This window comes from Dipodomys spectabilis, unplaced genomic scaffold (assembly GCF_019054845.1).
Source record: "Dipodomys spectabilis isolate Male_0828 unplaced genomic scaffold, ASM1905484v1 ptg000119l, whole genome shotgun sequence".
Lineage (NCBI taxonomy): Eukaryota > Metazoa > Chordata > Mammalia > Rodentia > Heteromyidae > Dipodomys > Dipodomys spectabilis.
In genome coordinates this window covers 1468414-1488703 of record NW_024870796.1, presented here as the reverse complement: position 1 = coordinate 1488703, position 20290 = coordinate 1468414, and the positions used below count along the sequence as shown (strand labels likewise).

Genomic DNA, 20290 nt, shown 5'->3' with positions numbered 1-20290 from the left:
TGAGGAAAAAAGTCACTTGATTAAAAAAAAAAAAAGCCATCATTCAGCCAGGCCCCAGTTGCTCACACCTGTAATCCTAGCTATTCAGGAGTCTGAGATCAAAGCTAGTCCAGGCAGGAAAGTCTGTGAGACTCTTTCCTCCAATTAACAATCAAAAAGCTGGAAGTGGAGATGTGGCTCAAGTGGTAGAGCCCTAGCCTTAAGCTTAAAAAGCTCAAGGACAGTGCCCAGTCCCTGAGTTTAAGCCCCAGGACCATCACAGAAACTAAGAAACAAACAAACCAAGGTTATAAAAGCTGAAAGCTAGTCAACATTAACAGACAGCAGTGGCCACAGGGGGGTTGGGGGAGGGGGGGCAGGGGACTTCCCAGGGTGGTAGATTTATGTTCTTCACTGTCTAGATTGTGGAAAGTTCCACAAATGTACACAATGTCAACATTTATCAAGTTATATGGCTTAACGATGTGGAATTCAGTGTAGATCAGGTTTACCAAATATCTTTCTGTCTGTTCGTTGATCAGTCTATCTTTTTTTTTTTTTTTTAAAGCTTTCCCAGGCCTTAGGCTTGGGTATTGGTGAAGCAAGTGTCCTGGGGTTCCTTTCAGCCTCAGACTCCACCGTGGTGCCAGGTAACAACTTCCCCCATAGGCCCATGGCAAAGACAAAATGTGAGCACACCCAGCCTAGCTCAGGCAATTGGCAGGAGCTGCATAACAACTTTTCTCCCAGGAATGTGGGTTTAATCAGTGACTCCCATCAGCCCGCTGAGTGTCTCCCTTACAAACCACATCAGCACACAGATTTCCTGAAGGGTCTCGGCTCAGTCTCGAAATACATGCGCTTGTTTTGAGAGGGTTACTCTACAAACAAAATGTGATTCTTCAGTAATCCTTAATTCATGTTTCTATTCATTGTTTTTCAAAGGCATCTGTCACTTCCTGTCAGAACCAGCCTGCTAGAGTTTGCCATGCTGGTTTGACAGAAAGAAATCTAATCAACAGCCCCACTGTGAGGGGAGGAGTGGGGAGCAGATTTCACCCTAGGTCTTGCCATACTGGGGACAAGCCTTGCCCAGAACACACATACATACACACACACACACACACACACACACACACACACACACACACACACACACACACACACACACCCACTGGTGGCTCACACCTGTAATCCTAGCTACTCAGGAAGTTGAGCTCTGAGGATCACACTGGAAAGCTAGCTGGAAACTCCATGAGACTTTTATCTCCAATGAACCACCAGAAAACCAGAAGTGGTGCTGTGGCTCCAAATGATAGCATGTTAGCCTTGAACAAAAAGCTCAAGGACAGAGCCCAGGTCCTGAGTGCAAGCTCCACCACTGACAAAATAAATAAATAACTACAAAGAGAAAGACTGGGACCCAGATGCAAAAGAGACAAGATCACGTGGGGACACTGCAAGAAGGCAGCCATCTGCTAGTCAAGAGAGGCCTTGGAAGAAACCGAGCCTGTCAACACTGAGCTGGTGGACTTGCAGCCCCCACCGCTTGGAGAGAAGAGATTTCTGTTGTGCAAGCCACCCAGACTGTGTACCTCATATGGCAGCCCGGCACACTAACACTGATGGGGTCTCATAGTCATCTCATCTGAGACTCATTTGTCCCCCACCCCAGAGCCAATGAGAAGGTGTAGAGACAGGGTACTAGGCTGGAGTAGAAGAGCAAGTCAGTGGCTCCTTCCGTCCATGAATTCACCTGCAGCCTAGCAAGAATGTCTTTTTTACAGGGTCTGTATGGAACTCAGGCTTTTCATTTCTTATCAATGCCCAAACCATACTGCAAAAGTCTTCACGTTGTCAGGGTTACAATCATCTAGAGAAGATTTAAAGCATAGTGAGGAGCTGTGTAGATTTCCTTGCAAATCCCACACTACTTTACAGAAGGGACTTGGAGAATGTGCAGCTTTTGGTAGCCACAGAGTGTTCTAGAACCAAACCACCCAGAATATGCGGAGCTAATAGTTGAGCTGGGAGCTAGTGGACCTCACTTGTAACCCTAGCTACTCAGGAGACTGAGATATAAGGATAGTGGTTCAAAGTCAGACTGGGCAAGAAAAGTCTGTGAGACTCTTATTTCCAATTAGAAACCAAAAAGCCAGAAGCAGAGCCGTGGTTCAGATGGTAGAGTACCAGCCTTGAGAAAAAAATGCTAAAGGACAGTACCCAGGCTCTGAGTTCAATCCCCAATACACACAACACACACACACACACACACACACACACACACACACACACACACACACACAGAGGAGGGTTGATGGGATTGGAAAGAGGTCAGGAAGAAGCCCATGATGTCAGTGGCAGGACTGCCAGTTTCCGGTCATTCAAGGCTTCATTCAAGGCCAAGCCTAGGGCTGGGAAGAAGGTAGATGATCTGTCCTATTATGTCCCCTCTGCGTGGATGCTAGCAGGCCTCTGTCAGGATTAGCGAGACAGAGCATGGGGTCAGAAGGGAACCTGTGGCTCTGCCATGCTGGGCCAGGGCAGACCCAGGAAGCTTTTTTTCCCCAAAACTTTATCCTTACAGAAGCTCCAGGAGGGTGAGGCAGATACTAAGATAAGCCAGCCAGTTCCCCACTACATCCCCTGCCCCCAAAACTGGTGGATTTACTAACAGATCCAGATTGACCCCAGATCTCCCAACCCTAAAGCCCACTGTGTCAGCCGTGTAGGTCAGCTTTCAAGGGGAAATGGGGAGAAAACCTTCCATGGTAAGATAATAAGAGAAGACTGGCTACAAAGTCTCCCCCTGATTCCTATAGAGCTCGCTGTGTGTGCAAGCAAATGTAAATGAGCATGTATACACACAATTGTTCACACACATGCAGGCACATGCTCATGTATACTCCCATGCACACATTCACCTACATGCATCTGCACACTCATGTATGCACACTCAAACACAAGTATATTCATATCCACATGTGGACAACTGCTCAGCCACATGCATACATGCATTTGGGTACATACTACACACACCAATTCACATGCATGCTCACATGTGCACACACTTACACACATCTTTGCCTATGCAAATGTGCTCACACATGTGCAAATTGCTGACTTATACATGTAAGCATTCATGTGTTCAACCAATCATCCATATGTTCACTTGCCAGCATGTATGTACATGGACAAACACTCACATTCACACACATGCTTACACTGGCCCATGCTCATACACTCCAGTCCTGGCTGCCTTCATGGGAACTTGCCCTTTGGTGGCACCAAAATTGGGGACCAAAACCAAGAGGGAGTAGACAGTTCCAGCACACAAAAAGCATCCAGAAAGGAATGAACAGGCCTGCTTTCCTCCTGGAGGACCAAGGGTGAACAGCTTTTATTTAAATTGTGCCTCACATCTGTGATCCTAGCTACTCAGAAGAATGAGAGCTAAGGATCACTATTTGAAACCAGCCTGGGCAAGAAAGTCTATGAGACTCTTATCTCCAATTAACTACCAAAAAAGTTACCAGTTGAGGTGTGACTCAAGTGGCAGAGCTCCAGCCTTGAGCGAAAAGCTTAAGCAAGAGCACAAGGCCCTGAGTTCAAGCCCCAGTACTGGCACACAAAAATGAAAACATCAGAATCTATTCTAATTGGTTTATGATTTGTTTCATAACTCAAAATTGGAAACAAATTCAGTTTTAGAAGTTTGAAAGCACCCCCACCCCACCCAACGCCCTGGATTTCATGGCTACATCAGGAAAATAAATCTTTAAAAAAAAAAAAAAAAAAAACCAGCATGAATGGAAGCAGATGTATGAAGTTTCTAATTTGCCAGGTTAAGTAAATCATCTAGGGGTGTCTATGCATTTTCATAAATCACAAAAACAGACTGACTAGCTTCTTAATTGAAGCCAATTAATGAGGTGTCAGTATACCCTTTCCCAATGACAAATACAAACCATTATTTTCATGAATAGTCTGGGACTTTTATTTTGGTCATAAATATGAAATTTTTAAGTAAGTCAGAAATCTCATTCTGCTCAAATAAACAAAAAAGAATTATGAAGTTAATTCTGTATTGGCCTTCCTTCAACAACCAAGTCACATTTCTTGTCTTTCATGGTTTTTGTTTTAGTGGTACTGGGATTTGAACTTAGTGCTTTGTATTTGCTAGAAAAATGCTCTATCCCTTGAGCCAAACCTCCAGTTACTTTTCCCACTAACTCAAGAATAAATGTGAGGGGCTGGGAGGGTGGTTCAGTGGTAGAGCACTTGCCTTGCATGCGTGAGGCCCTGGGTTCGATTCCTCACAGCACCACATAAGCAGAGAAAAAAAAAGCCAGAAGTGGCGTTGTGGCTCAAGTGGTAGAGCTCTAGCTTTGAGCTGAAGAGCTGAGGGACAGCGCCCAGGCCCAGAGTTCAGGCCCCACCACCAGAACCCCCCCCCAAAAAAAGAAAAGAATAAAAGTGAGTAAATATCTTTGGGGGTGGGTGGGTGGGTAGGAGGTAGTACTGGTGCTTTGTGCTTGTTACTACTTAAACCATGTCATATCCCTTTATTGCTTTAGGTATTTTTTAAATAGTCTTTCATATTTTTCTGAGTCTGGCCTCAAACCACCATCCTACTATCTATGCCTAAATACGCTGCTGGGATGACAGGTTATGAGCTACTATGCCCAGCCTGTTGGTTGCAATGGGGGTCTCACTAGCTTTTAACTAGGCTGTCCCAGAATTACAGTCCTCTTGTTCTCTACCTTGCAAATAGCTAGCTGGTAGTATAAGTGTGAACATCCAGGCCAGCATCTGTATGGTATGCCTTGAATAGGATAACAGAATCCCAGGGTTAAAGAATCTTTTTTGTTTGGTTTTGAGACAGAGATTTGCTATGTAGCCCAGGCTGGCCTTAAATGGGGGATCCTTCTGCCTTAGCCTCCTGAGTGCTGGAATTACAGGCATGTGCCATTCTACCCAGCTAGAGATCTTAAGGTCAGCCATGTAACCTCCTTCTCAATTAGCCAACGAAGATATTGCTTCTAGGTTTAGCAAAGAAGGCACTCTGCCTTTAACAATGTGCCCAATACACTGGGCACTTAGCACACGCCCCTAGTTAATTCCACAGAAGCCACATGAGGCAAGCATTATAATCCTTGCTTAACCAGACACCAGTGCTCACACCTATAATCCTAACTATTCAGGAGGCTGAGATCTGAAGATTGCCATTCGAAGCCAGCCCAGACAGGAAAGTTGTAAGACTCTTCTTTCAGTTAACCAGCAGAAAGCCAGAAGTGGAGCTGTGGCTCCACTAGTAGAGCATTATGAGGCCTTGAGTTTAAGCCCCATACTGGCACACACACACAAATTGTACAAATTATAGCAATCCATTTCTTACAGGTAAACACCGCAAGCTAGAGGAAATGGACTGTTTCCTGAAGTCGCCTGGGAACTGACTGTGGGAATTGACAGTGCTGGGGTGTGAACTCTGCTCAGAGCACACAATCTTACAGATGGCTACAGGATGTGCTGCTCCTAGGTGAAGAAAACTGGGCCCTCAGAGCTCAGGTACCCTTCCCTGGCAGCCAGGGCGGGGGGGGGGGGGTGGAGGGCGGGGGGCGCTGAGGACAGCACTCAAGATTAGCAGTGGGGTTAGCCAGGGTAAGGGGCATACTTTCACCAGGGCCTTCAGGCTTCTTCTCTCTGGGACACTGAATCCCACCTCATGGCGGGGGGGGGGGGGGGGGGAAGCTGAGGACAGACATGAGAGTCCATCTGCCTGCCAAGAAGGGCATGAGAAAGGCCCTGTGGGCCGGGACTCAGGAGCACAGCACTTGCCCTGCATGTAGTCTAGCCCCAGCATTACAAAAGATAATTGCAAAAGACAAATACAGGGCTGGGCACCAGTGGCTCACACCTGTGATCTTAGCTACTCAGGAGGCTGAGATTTGAGGATCTAAGCTCTAAGCCAACCCAGGGCAGAAAAGTCCATGAGATTCTCATTTCCAATTAACCACAAAATGGAGCTGTGGCTCAAGTGGTAGAGCACTAGTCTTGAGCGCAAATGCTCTAGGACAATGCCCAGGCCCAGGGTTTAAGCTTCAGGATGGGCAAAAAAAAAAAAAAAGACAAATACACATGCAACATCTACATATCTACTTGTCTCTCCCACTGCCTCTGGGGGAGCCCTGACGTGACTTTCTTTCAAATTCCATCTGTAAGCCTACTTTTTCTCCCCTCTCAACGACTCTGTGCTAAGTCCAGAAATATGTATGTTTCCGGACATGAGGCAGGGATGTTTTCTAAGTGTTTATGTTAACAATTGAAGATGAAGTCTGACTCTCCATATGGGGAAAAGTGAACGGAGCAAGGACGGGAGGATGTGTGTGGCCTCAGAGAACATTCTGGAATCCAGTTCCAATCATTCACAGAATTCGAAGTCCTCGTGCTCACCAGTACCACCTGGGACTGGGGCCTGGCACCAAGCCAGCACTACTCTGGAAAGGCCTCTTGGCTGAGCCATCAAATGAGCCTGATTCTGGGGAGAAATCTTGACTTTTTCCCCCCTTCCGAAAGGGACTTTTCCCTATCAAAAAGTTCTTTTTGCTTCCAACAATGACAAGTTCAACAACAACAACAGCAAAATGAGATGAATGAAACCTTCAACTTCGCATGTCATCAAAGTTGAAGCCAAGCTCACATTAATGCAATTGTTTCAGAAGATCACAAGAGGAGAAATTCAACAGCTACGGCTGGTTGCTCTAATATTACTTACTCCACATTCCAAAGAAAAGCAGATGTAGGAGACTTTTCCCACAAATCCAAAACCAGTACCACATCTGTACTAGCAGCAAAAGCAGAGGCCTAATGCCACAGTGACAACTGGATGCAGATTCTCTGGATCGGTGGCTCTGTGGTCATTAAACATGACTGTAAAGATCATACATCACCTGGGGAAAAATTGCCTTTTTTTTTAAAAGGTAAAGTTTAAAACAGCAAAACACAATATAGACAGCATGCATCCTGTGGGTAACATGAACTGAGTATCAATCTATCCATGGACAAGGACTAATAAGAAATTATGCGGATGTTCAATAGCCCTTGTTTTAGAGTAGTGGGATCATCAGTAACATTCATGGTTTTAAATCACGATACATTTGGAGTACTATGTAGAAAGAAAAAAGCAGGGAGGGAAGAAAGCCAAGATACTCTGGTATTTCTCAGCCTACCTGGCTCTCTGTGATTCCCGGTCCACAACTACAGTTTAATATATTCTGGGGAGGCCTGGTATGGTGGTACACATCAGTAATCCCAGCTACTCAGGAGGGCAGAGGTAGGAGGAAAGGGAAAGTTAGCACAGATCCTATTTGGAAAACAAACTAAATGCAAAATGGATTGGGGTTGTGGCTTAGCTGGTAGTCTTTGCAGGTCCTGAGTTCAACCTCCAGGATTGGGAGAGGAAAAAAAAAAACCCAAACCATCTAGGCATTCATGGTTCACACCTGTAATCCTAGCCACTAAGAAGGCTGAGAGCTAAGGATGGTGGTTCAAAGCTAGTTCAGGCAGAAAAGTCTGTAAAACTCTTAATCACCAGCAAAAACCTGGAAGTGGAGGTGTGGCTCAAGTGGTGGAATGAAAGCCTTGAGTGAAAAAGCGATGGAAGAGGGAAGAGGGTCTTGACCATGAGTTCAAGTCTCAGTCCTGGCACCAAACACCAAACCAAAACAAAAAGAACCAAACATCCACAACTTCCCAGGTGAGGACTGATCCCTGGCCTGTGTTCTTCTGCAAGGTTCCTGTTGGGTCCACTTAGCCAGAATCCCTTTTATTCGAGATATCCCTTAGTCATTTCCCATGCACTGACCTCTCACCTGCTCTTTGGCTGTGAATTCAGTGTTGTACTCAACCTCTGACAAATGTCACTGTAGTCCTGACACCTGTCACCAGATAAGGCTGGTCTTGCCACATTTTGCTAATGTCATGGAATCAGGTGCTGTGGAACTGTTTTCCTCTGACAGAGCTGGTTTCTGCAGGATGTAGCAGCTCTCCTGCAGAGCCCTCCTGTCTCCACCCAGAGACATGCTCCCATGCACAAGGCCAACCCCACATCCAGAGGGCAGAGGGGTGGGCCAACCATCCCTGCTACACAGCCAGAAGACCATGGTGGCTTCAGATTCTTCATCCTGGGTTCTTCCCCTCCACCTCAAGCAGTGTCTTCTTTCTAATATCAATCCTGCCAAACCCAATGGCAGATTGTGCCAGGAGGAAGGTGCCACAAGGCTGTGGCAAGCCACTAGCCACATGCACCTCCTCTCTGCAGGTCCCTAGAGCTCAGGAGGCCCTACGGTTTCCTTACATAGACCAGAGAAACAGTCCTTCCTCCTGAGGAGAGATGAGAGCGGAGGAACAGAGTTCAGGGTGGGCAGCCCAGACCTGGGGTCATGCGTGCTGTCTTAGGTTGAACAGGAGTGTCACCCTGAGGGACAGTGGGCATGCCTGACTTTCTCAGTCTCTTCTACAGCACTCTGTACATCCCAAGGGAGCCCGGGACCCCCTGCACCCAGGCAAGCATTCAGCCACTGAGCTACACACTGGTCCATCATCTTTGTCTTGTACATCTGTCAGGGTTGGAAGTTTGGTGCCCCACGTGGCCAGGTTAAGGGGTGGTGGGACCTTTAAGAAGCGGGGCCTAGCAATGTTTTCTCTCGTATGCAGAAGCTAGATCCAAAACACATGATAAATTATACAGGATTCTAGGTATTCACACACACTGAGACCAAAGGAGAGCACTCTGGGGAGGAACAATGCTTCTGTGCCTCTGATCATATAAAATAATAGTAATCAAAAGGAACTCCAGGAAATGGCAACAAGAGGGTTTTGTTTTTCTTTTTGTCTGGTTTGTGCCATATTCTATCTTTGGGGAACAAAGGGAGCTCAAAAATGGAGGGCCATAGGGTGAACGAATTCAGCAGTGGTACTCACTAGACACTATGTTGAGAATGAACTACATAACTTGTGGCGGGGGGGTGGGGGGGGTGGGGGGAGGGGGGGGGACTGGGAGAGAGTGAGGGAAGGAATACATTGTCCAAAAAGAACAGTACTTATTAGCTGACTTATGTAACTGTAACCCCCGTGTACATCAACTTTATAATAACAATTAAAACTAAGAAATAAATAAAAAGAAGCAGGGCCTAGAGGGAGGTCCTCAAGTCCTTAGAGGCCTTGCCCTTGGTACAGATTATAATAGCTCTGATTTCCCGTCTCACCACGCCATGGTTTGCTTCCTGCTGCACCTGCTCCTGCCACTGTCAAACCACCTGTCATGCTGTGAGGTCGCCAGGGGGCCCTCACCACAGCCAGTGCCAGGCTCTTTGGACTTTTCAACCCCCCAAAAATGATGAGCAAAACAAGGCTGTTTTCTTGATAAATGATCTCGCCTCTGATATATCATTACACTAACCGAAAAATAACTAATGCAACTGAAAAGAACAGGCTTCTGCAGAGAATCTCAAGCACAGCAACTTGCCCTTCAGCTGAGGCTGGAGGCAGAGCCGGATGTGGACAGCAAGGACTTAAGAACCAGCAGTGTGGTGGTTGGACAGTTCCCAAGTGTGGAGTGGGGGGAAACTGCAATGTGGAAAGAGAGCATGGGCATGAAAAGTGTGACGGTCCAGCAGTTAACGGGCCCCCAATCCATTCTCCCCTTTAGTGACAGCAGTGACATTCTATGGCACCTGGCTGACAATGTGAGCTGTTCCACAGTGGCCATTTCCCAGCCTTCCCTCCTAACAAAGCCCTGATTCTAGTCTGGTGGCAATGCGCCCAGCCCCAGGGGATGAATCAAAATTGGCCAAAGCCTCCTTGTTGGCCTCCATCACCCTCAGCCGAGAAAGGGTCGGGGTGATCATGTGACCTCATTTTGGAAGATGGATACCAGGGAATGCTGCTGAACGAAGCTGAGAAAATTCTCTCCCAGGTTTACATAGAGGAGAAGATACCTCTCAAAAAGACAGCTCCTTTTGCTGCCTTTTCCCCTAGGCTGAAAAAATTATGAATATGTGGAGCTGTAGCAGCGTCTTACGACAATTCATTTTAGAAAGGACAAGAGAAAAATCAGTTGTCACCCAAGTGTGGCCAAGTCACTGAACTAACCCAGTGTCTGCTGGCTGTGTTTCTCTTATGCTGTGAGATGGTTCATCCCATTACCTTCCGCCAAAAACCAATTACCTGACTGGACTGGTCTGTGTTCCATGACTGTAATGAAATATCAGAGGCAAGCTTCACACACAGTCTCACACACACACACACACATACACTCACACACTCACACACACACACACACACACACACACACGCAATGAAGAGAGTCTTTATTTATTTTAGTTCATGGTTTTGGAGGCTGAAAAATCCAAGACCAGAAGGTCCCATTGCTCTGGCTTCTGCGCAAGGCCACAATGCAAAAATCACAATGCAAAACAGAAAGCCAGAGCAGGCCTGGAGTTACTATAATCCCTTCCAAGAGCATGCCCATGATGGACCTAAGGACCCTGTATGAGGGTCCACCCCTTAAAGGTCCACATGCCTCACAATTCTACCATCTTGGAGACCAAACTTTCAAAGCATGAACCCTTGGCAGGGACAAGGGCAAACCATATCCAAAGCCTAACACCAACCTAGATTTCTCCTCTGCAGGATCTTCTTTGCTGTATCTTACACGTCATTTTGATGAACGTATTAGAAAGGAAGACGTTGCCTTCAGGAAGCTGACATGCTTGGAAGATAGCTTGCACACAGCAAGGCCAGGTCTCAAAGGCTCCTCTGTGGATAAGAAACTCAAGCACCAGAAGTACCGGATCCTAATGGCTAACTTTTTTGGGACACCCCTATCAAATAATCTTAATTCTGCGAATATTTAGCTTCTGCATTGTCAATCTGCTTGTTCAATTGGTTTCTTCTAGACTGGAGTCCTCCAAGCTACAAATGATCACAAAAAAGGAGCCTCATAGAAACTCTCCTCCAGAGTTGTACTGTGGTCAACTGGAACAGCCCACAAACTATGTCCTGTCCGTCTAAAAGATACTTTACGGAGGATCCTAGGCTGCAGAAAGCAGCCTGGAATGGTCACTGTAAGACAGGGGAATGAAAGACAGAAAGAAAGAGGAGCTGTTTGGTAGATAGGAATAAAAGATGGCATACCTAACTCATGGCATATAATGTGTGGCCCAGCATGGAGCTTCTTCTTCCCATACTGTCTTAGGTTCATGCTCAAATGCTTCCTACAATGTCCCGGGTTCCCATTCAAATGCTGAGCCCAAAGCTCAAGAGAGGATTATGGGAGGAACCAAGTACAAAACCCTCCTTCCAAGGGGACTCCAGTGGACTCTTCAGGTCCCTTTCCAGAGAGTCTCTCACTGTTTTCCATTTGATGCTTTCCTTTTTTCTTTCAAATAAACTTGCTCTGTCGGCTAAAAAGAAGGAGGAGGAGGCTGAGCACTGGTGGCTCACACCTACTCAGGAGTCTGAGATCGTGGTTCAAAACCAGCCTGGCATAAAAGCTCTTTATCTCCACTTAACTACCCAAAAGCCAGAAGTAGAGCTGTAACTCAAGTAGTAGAGCACCAGCCTTGAATGATAAAAGCTCAGAGACAGCACCCAGTCCCTGCGTTCAAGCCCCAGGACCAGCACAACAAAAAGAAGGTGGAGGACGAATCTACCCTGCTCGACCTCCAGTTCAAACAGTCCCCAACTTCGGGAGCCAGTCATGCCTCCAATCTTCAAGCCTAATTCAACAATCCCAAAAATGTTTTCACAAGAACACCCCAACAGTTGGCTTGTTCTAAATACGTTGCTATTATTACAAAGCGATCCCAAACTACCACATTAAAAAAAAAAAAAAAAGAAATGGTTTAAAGGCAAGAAAAGAGTGGAGAGAAAAAAGTAAGCATGCCAGGAAGTAATTGGAAGGAAACTTTTTTGTTGATTTAGGAGCCAGGAAATGTCAACGAAACAAATTCAGCTATGATTTACTCCCCACGTAGAGTTGTGCAGGGGATTTAAAAATAGGGATCATTATTAAAATAGACGGCTAAGAACTGATTACCACGGAGGCTGGAAAGGCTCCATTTGATTCCTAGTTTGACAATAACCAATACTCACAGTTGACGGGAGGGAAGGAAAGCACTTGTATTTTATCTGAGTCTCTGGACCTTTCTTGGTTTCAAACTGATTGGTCTGGACAACAGAAGGCCAGCAATAACAATAAATCCATTGTAAGCTAGCAATGGTCTCCTCTGAATACAACTAAATATTTCATTAATCTTTGCATTAAACTTTTTTTTTTTTTACTGTAGTATGAAAGCTTTACACACACTATAAAGCCAAAGCTTTTTGTAACACACAAACTAAAGTATAACTGTGGAGGGGTGGATGAAGGAAGCAGACTATTTAAAGTACGTTCAAAGCAAAAGGTCAGGTGCTACCAATTGTAGAAAAATCCATGTCTTCCCTTTGGTGCCACAGGGAGGGTCTTTGACCACCATGGGCTGGCATGATTATTCCTTTTTTTTTTTTCTGTAGCTCCTGTAGCTTCTACATGATCAGACACTGCAGCCAGTCCCAGAAAACTTTATGTCAGTGCTGTTCCCAAGGGAACCGGGAGAGAGGATCCCCTATCAACCGTGGCTTTTGTTGGCTCATTTATGTGGTCGTTTTTTGTTTTTTTCTCTTTCTCCTGCATGAAAGTTGTGTATGTAGTTGGCAAGAACTTCTTTTCTTTAATTTGGACACGGTCTCTGCCTCTGATACTCCAAAAATGGGTTAGCTGGGCAGAGGACAAACTGCAGGCGCCTAACCCACAACTTTCTTGACTCCAATTTCGGAACTGGAAAATGTGTTCAAGCGCAACACGCTCTTTCCTAAGAGACATTCAGCTCAGTATATATTTGTCCATCTAGTCAGTTGGAAAAAGTATCTACACATCCATTTAGAGCTAATTACCCGCCTCCCTCACCCTCTCCTCTCAACTGGTTGTATACATTTCCCATCAAGTGGTATTTATAAGAAAATGGGCTGTAGCTAGCAGGAAACCACTGGTGCCCTGGGAAAGAGATGTCTTCTAGCCAGAGGCACCTAAAGTAGCACGCATGCGCACCCCAAACTAGCTCTGACACCCCACAGGAGTCAGGGAAAAGGGCTGCTTTATATGCAATGCTGATCTCTGGTGAGCCATGGGGTGGCATGTTGAAGGGCACAGCAGATTATAAACTGAAAACCTCTGCATTCTCAACTTTCCCCTTTGTCTTTCTCATCAAGAGGAGGAGGGAAGGAACTGCAGGTATGGTTCAAGTGGTAGAGCACCCGCTGTGAGGGAAAAGGCTGAACAAGAACACAAGGCCCTGAGTTCAAGTAGGGGGGGGGGGGAGAAAGGGAGGAGGAGGAGGAGGAGGAGGAGGAGGAGGAGGAGGAGGAGGAGGGCTATTACTTAGGCAGAAGAGGCAGCAGAGCCTGGGGGACAGCCAGTGCCCCGAGCCAATCCCAGGTCTAGGGGCAGGAGCCTCAAAGATAGTGATTCTGTCCAACATGATGAGTGAGGGCTTTGAGGTCTTAAATGTAGCTCCTTGCTCTGAAGACACAGTGGCAATTTTAACCCCCTTAGAAGTGTCCCAGAAAGGAGCTGAGAAGGTGGCTTAGTGGTAGAGTGCTTGCCTAGTATGCATGAAGCCCTGGGTTCGATTCCTCAGCACCACATACCTGAAAAAGCCGTAAAGTGGTGTAGTGGCTCAGGTGGTAGGGTGCTAGCCTTGCGCAAAAGAAGCTCAGGGACAGTGCCCAGGCCCTGAGTTCAAGCCCCAGGACTGACCAAAAAAAAAAAAAAAGTATCCCAGAAAATGGACTATGCAACTTGTAGGCAGGGAAGAGAGGGGGAAACTGGGAAGGGGTGGGGTGGGGGGAAGCAAAGGATGGAGATCAGTCTCACAGACTTTTCTTCCCGGGGCTGGGAACCCTGATCCTCAGATCTGAGCCTCCTGAATAACTAGCCACTAGGCCAGGAAAAGAAAACGTGACACTGTCTAAAGAGCATTGCAACTCATTACCTGGTTTATGTAATGGTAATCCCAACACCTTAATAATAACTAGATAGATAGATAGATAGATAGATAGATAGATAGATAGATAGATAGATAGACAGACAGACTTAAAAGTGCCTCCAAAGCTTCCTAGCACGCTATCAATGAACAGCTCGCCATGTGCGCACCTCTACCTCCCAGTTGGAAACCAGAATCCAGGTGTCTAGCCCTGACCGTCCTTGTCCCCTTCACCCACCCGGGAGAGCCCTGCGTGTGCGCTGCCTGGGGGCTGCAGCTGCTTCCTAACCAACTTCCCTGAGCCCCAACGAGGGGCTGAGCGAGTCCAGGCCCTGGGGCCTGTGCGCGGCGTCCCTCCACGGTGGCCGCGGTGGCCCCTAGTTCCCAGGATTGTCACCGCGTCCTGGCGCTTCATCTACCCGGCCGCTGGCCGGACTCCGAACGGACCCTCCCGGCTGGGTTTCCCCACATCCACATCCCGGTCCCAGAACCCACTCCCCGCACACACACACCCCGCGAAGTGGAGAGTGGGGGACCAGCACCCCCAAACCCCCCCCCCAAGCCCCACCACTCCGGGTGGAGCGGCGTCGTGCGCGCACAGCCCGCGCGCGCGGGGTGTGTGTGTGCGGTGTGGGGGGGTGGAGCGGGACCCCTCGCCACGCGTGTGCACGGACCCCCCGTCACGGACCCGCGGGAGCCCCGCGCGCGCCCCTCACCTCACGCAGCAGGCGCTCCAGGTGCGGCTCGGCCCAGGCGGCCGCCGTGCCCGGCGGCCCCGCGCGCCGCAGCAGCTCGCGCTCCTCCTCCAGCGCCGCCACCCGGCCCTGCAGCGCGGCCGCCTGGACCCCCAGCAGCAGGCAGGCGGCGGCCGAGCCCACCGACAGCAGCAGGCACAGCGCGCTCCCCGCCGCCGCCGCCGGGGCCGGGCGCCCCCCGCCGCCCCCCGCCGGGCCGCCCTTCCGCGCGTCGTCCCGGCCGCCGCCGCCGCCGCCCGTGCGCTCCCCGGGGCTCATGGTCCCCCCCGCGTGGGTTCTGGGTCGGCCGGGAAGCGGGGCCTCTGGAGCAGCCAGCCGATCGCCGGCGCACGCCCCCCTCGCCGCCGCCGCCGCCGCTCCCCCACCGCGGCCACCGCGGCCAGTTTCCTCTATGCAAATCTCCCGGCCCCGAAAAGGAGCCGGGACCCACCCAGGGGAGGAGCGGGCCCGGCCGGCCCGCGAGGGGGCGGGGGCCGGCGGGGAACCGGCTCCCCCGCGCCTGCCCGCGCGCTGTCGGGGGTTCCCCCCCACCACCTCCGTACGCACGCACCCTCGGGCCTCGCCACCCCCCCCCCCACCACGCCCGAGGTGGGCTGCGCCGTCCCCGCGTGAGCACCCTCCCCACCCCCTTTCCCCGGGTCCCGCCGTCCCGCCAGCCCCGGGCCCGCTGCGCTCCCCAGAGGTCCAGGACGCACCCAGACACCCGCTGCGGCTTCTGCACATCCACCCCTCCCTCCCCTGCTCCCTCCACGGCTAGAGCACCTCTGGCCTTCGAGACACCCCCTCACCTCCCCAGATCCTTGAGAATTAACCTTTCGGATTACTGTTCAATAAAAGTTCAAAACTTAACTTCGGCTGGAAAACTCCCGGAGCTCCACCCTAGACGGCGGCGTAGCGCCGCCCGGTGGCCCAAGGCCGCCAAGCAGCCACCTGGAGTCCGGGCGGAGAGGGAGCCACACGGAGAATTTCAATTCTCCCGCCCTTTATTCTGTGGTGCCAGGCATGGAGCGCTGGAGACACAAGTTTTCCACCACCACCACCACCACCTCCCCGGCCCCTGATCTGGGGAAAGCTTTTAGACAGTAAGACAGAACGATGTGGTAAAGAAAGTCTTAAGTTTTGTCGAACTTGATTCTCTCCTTGGGGAGACAGCTAGGTCAGAAATAATGTGTTGTTGTGAAAGATCAAAGGAAACTCATTGCCAGGAGTGATGCAGGGAAGAGAGGCAGGCTGGAAGGCAGGGTTCTGACCAGGAACGTTTCTATCAAAAAATGGACCCCAGGTCTCCTTTTGAAAACAACAAGCCACCAAGGCTTGATAACTGTCAAGTGGGTAACACCCTGACCATTCTTTTAGGTAAAATACTGTGTACATCTTTTTAAATGAACTTTATGTGGTACCAAGGAAGTCGAACCCAGAGCCTCTTGGCCATGCTAAGCAAGCACTCTACCACTAAGTATATTTCCAAACCGGTTTGAACCACTTCTGTGGCGAGGTTACTTACCTCTTGAACCTATTGAGCCGATCCTCTACTTAATACATTCCACCTGCTCCTGGAATCCAGGTGGGATGGATTGAAATAAAAGAGAAGGGAGCCTCTCATTTCTGCAAGTTTGTAGCTGTGGACTTTGTTACACTGGTGCTGTTAGGTGGTTATAGTCTTGGCCCAGAGCTGTATAAAATCTCCTGCTTGCACAATAAGTCATCTGAAAAGTATCTGCTAAACAAACTTGATCCACTTGGAAGAGGCCAGCAGCTTGTTACAAATTAGTACTCATGTCTACCATAAACATAAATTGCTTGTCGCCTGTTCGTAATGTTCAGTGTTCCAGAAGCCTCTCAGTATTGAACAAGCCAAGCTGGCTGACCCCTTCCTGATCCTTGTCTGTTACTTTACTATCTGGATTAGCTTCCTCTGGGGTCTTTGAACAGCAAGCTCCTAATCCTTCAGGTCAAGGTTTCTTAAGTCTTCCACTTGCACTCTCTCAAAGGCCTCCTGCCCAGACTGTCCTAGCTAGGTGTTTCTGCCTTCAGTTCCCTTCAGAAGGCTTCATCAGGGGCTGGGACATTTATGACTGAAGTTACCTTTTAACTTTATCTCATTTGGGTGAGCCAAACTGTCTTCTTGAAGGAGAGAACAGTGTGAGACACAGTTGGTGTTCCGATGTGAAAATGTTTACTACCAACTGCAACTCATCTTAAAAGCAAGCAAGCAAGCAAAGCACTGTATGTTGTGTCAGTGGTCATCCCAGAAAAAGAGCACATGAGAAAGGGTGAATGAAGCCAGCCTGAATGTACAGACGTTTTGTGAGACTGGAGGAAGGGAAGCCAGCAGGGGTGCTGAAATTGGGGTTAGCTCCACGGAAGCCAAATGAATAGAGAAGAAAACTGCTGAGGAACCTAGTTCTGCTGGCCAGGAGCTGTGAGCTTTCATTCTGGGTAAAGTGCAGATCCTTGGCAAGGGAGAGGAGGGGAGGGAGGGAGGGATGTGGAAGATGGATTCTCACCTGCCATGGAGCCAACCCACAAGGCCCAGGGAGACCCAGTTATGAGCAGTGCAGGGACAGCCTGCCTAAAGGGCAGAGCGCACAAGTGGAGGACAGAGGCAGGTATGGCGGCTCACACCTGTAATCCTAGCTGCACAGGAGACTGCGATCTAAGGATCATGGCTCAAAGCCAGCCAGAACAGGTAAGTCTGAGACTCTCATCTCTAACTCTGAAAAAGCTGGGAATAGAGCTATAGCTCAAGAGGTAGGCCAGCCTTCAACTAAAGAAGTAAGAGTGAGCTACTGGATCCTAGTTCAAAAGACCCAGTACTGGTACACACCCACACACAAAGAACAAGTGGGGTGTGGATCTGCAGCTATCATGTCAATGGCAACACAAAGCTTCCCGACTTTAATCTAGCTACTGCTGCCTCTGAAGGCCACCTTTATTGCTGGGCTGGCACTTCTCAGAAACTAGTAAGAGCCAGGGCTTTGGCCCTCATGTGGGAAGCTATTCCAGGGATGAGCATGTCTTTCCCATTCACAGCACTTCCATCTTACCCAGGTGTGGACTCCAGATACAGGCCAAGAGCCTGGCTTTCCAACAAAGCAGCAGGGGAGGACCCGAGATGACAGGATCCGCGGGTGCTTGTGCATCCTGCAATGAGGAAAGCAGCCAGCCTCCCAACACTGGACCTGCCTCTCAAGGAACAGGCAGAGTACCAGCTCAGAGGCAATCCTGAGGATGCAGGGCTGTTTGGAATGTACCATGTGCTCCATCAGGGGCTTCTGTGATGCAGTGCTCCCAAGTCACACGGGCCCAGGAACCAAGTGGAAGTAGTCTCCCACACTAGCCGCCACTCCCCATGCTTGCAGAGCTAGCATGTAGGATCTAGTTCTCAGGTGTTACTCTCTGGCCAGACAGGCACAAAGGACCCCTACGTACAAGCTCTGTCTCCTGCCCCTCACCTGCACAGGGAGCTGAGGGAACAGCGATCTGTAGGAAGAGGGAGAGCTGTGATGCGGAGAGCTACAGACATTAACAGAAAATACAACAAACCCAGCCCGGTCCCTGCAGAGTGCTTAGGGGCATTCCAAAATATCTTACAAAACAGATTATTCTCTAAAGTGATTACAGCAAAGCAGCACTGATAATGAAGAGGTCTTACCAGGTTCAATGAGCTGGTCAAGAAGCACGTGATCCATTTCACAAGTGTTTCCAGCAAAAATGAAAAAGCTTGGATGAAGCTATCAGGTTTCAAGTAATGAACTTTATAATTGCATGTGTAAATTGTTGCACAGGAAAACCCACCTGTCTTCATTCTAGCCCAGCTCCAGTCCCAGTGGTAGCTCAGTCTATTCTCAGTTCTTAAATTCAGGTACTAACTGGACAGTGAGACATGTACAAATGGTAGGTACTTGTGACACTGAACGTTAGGCAATAAAAAAGGCCACTGATCCTTGGATGATGGGGAAGTGACCTTCAAGAATGGCTCTTCCCCCTCCGGAGACTTTACAGGCCACCATTCAGGGAGGGCCTGGGCAGAGAAACCTACAGCGGAGAACTGCGTGGCCTGAGAAAGAGGCCTGCAAGGGCCTGTGACCCTTCGTCCCAGTCCCGTCCAGCACATGGGGAAGAAGGGAGGACAGACGAGAAGGGATCACCCAGCACAGCTGATCCTGAGTGCAAGCAAACCCCATGTTCACAAGGCATGGGGGGTGGGGGTGGGGGAGGAGGGTTCCTCCTGACCAGGGTGGAAATACTGGTAATTTAGACAGCATTCAAATGGTTTGACTGTATTGGAGGAAATAGAAAACAAAAAGCAAATTTAAAAATCACTATGGTCTTAACAAAGCTTAAAATATAAAACCTGAAACAAGGCAACTGAACGACCTGAACCATACAGGAATACAAACTATCCCACACTCAACAAGACAAACAACGAAAGGCGAAATTATCAGGAATGCAAATCAACAAAATAGGAGCCACAATAGAACACAGAACCAACCCAGAGGCAGAGTGGTTAACACAGTTGCTCATTCTTGTAATTCCAACTGCTCAGAGATGGAAATCAAGAGGACTGCTGTTCCAGGGTAACTTAGGTTAAAAAAAAAAAAAAGTGCAAGACCTATTTGAAAAATAAAGGCAAAAAAAGGGGCTGGAGACTTGGCTCAAGTGGTAGAGAGCATGCTTAACAAGTGCAAGGCTGAGTTCAAACCTCAGCACCATTAAAAAACAACCATAGGTGCAGGTGGCTCACACATGTAATCCTAGCTACTTAGGAGGCTGAGATCTGAGGATCATAATTCAAAGCCAGCCTGGGCAGGAACATCCATGAGACTCATCTCCAATATCCACCAGAAAACTGGAAGTGGCCCTGTGGCTCAAGAGCACTCAACTTGAGCTGAGAGCTGAGGTACAGAACCCAGGCCTAGAGTTCCAGCCCAATGACCAACAAAAAACTCCCCACAAAACCAATAACCATAAACAGCAGTAATAAAACTGGTATAGACAAGGGTATAAAGACTATTGTATTCCATATGTCAAAGAAAGGCAGTAGTAGAAATGTGGAATGTTTTTTAAAACCTACAAAATTCTAGGTTAAAATTACACTATTTGAGGTGAAAAATATACTGAATGAGAGTCAAAGCAGATCAAATCCTACAAAAGTTATCAACCTAAAATACAGCCAAAGAATCAAAATGAAAGGAAAAAAGAGATTACGGTTTGTCTCACGACCAGTTGTTCAATAATGCCATATACGATTTCACTAAAAGTTAAATACTAGGTAGAAGGTTGCATTTTCCAAAAGGATGTTGAGAGTCAACTTTAGGTTTTGTTTCTGCAGTGCTGAGTTGGAACCCAGTGCCTGGAGCAGCCTAGGCAGGCACTACACCCCTCAGCCCGAGGTTTAGGTTTTAATAATGCCAAGTCCTTATCAAGTGAAGTGAATGTTTACACATCCGTCTATAAAAGCATTGATGC

The 20290-nt window shown here is 48.5% G+C and overlaps 1 protein-coding gene across 1 annotated transcript in view; it reads right to left on the bottom strand.

Moving 5' to 3' along the window:
* The window catches only part of Col23a1 (collagen type XXIII alpha 1 chain), a 195672-nt gene extending 180596 nt beyond the window's left edge, over nt 1-15076 (bottom strand). The window contains exon 1 of the mRNA XM_042688925.1: nt 14780-15076. Within this exon, the coding sequence (XP_042544859.1) occupies nt 14780-15076 (297 nt within the window). The remainder of the gene's footprint in view (nt 1-14779) is intronic.
* Nucleotides 15077-20290: the final 5214 nt, after the last annotated feature.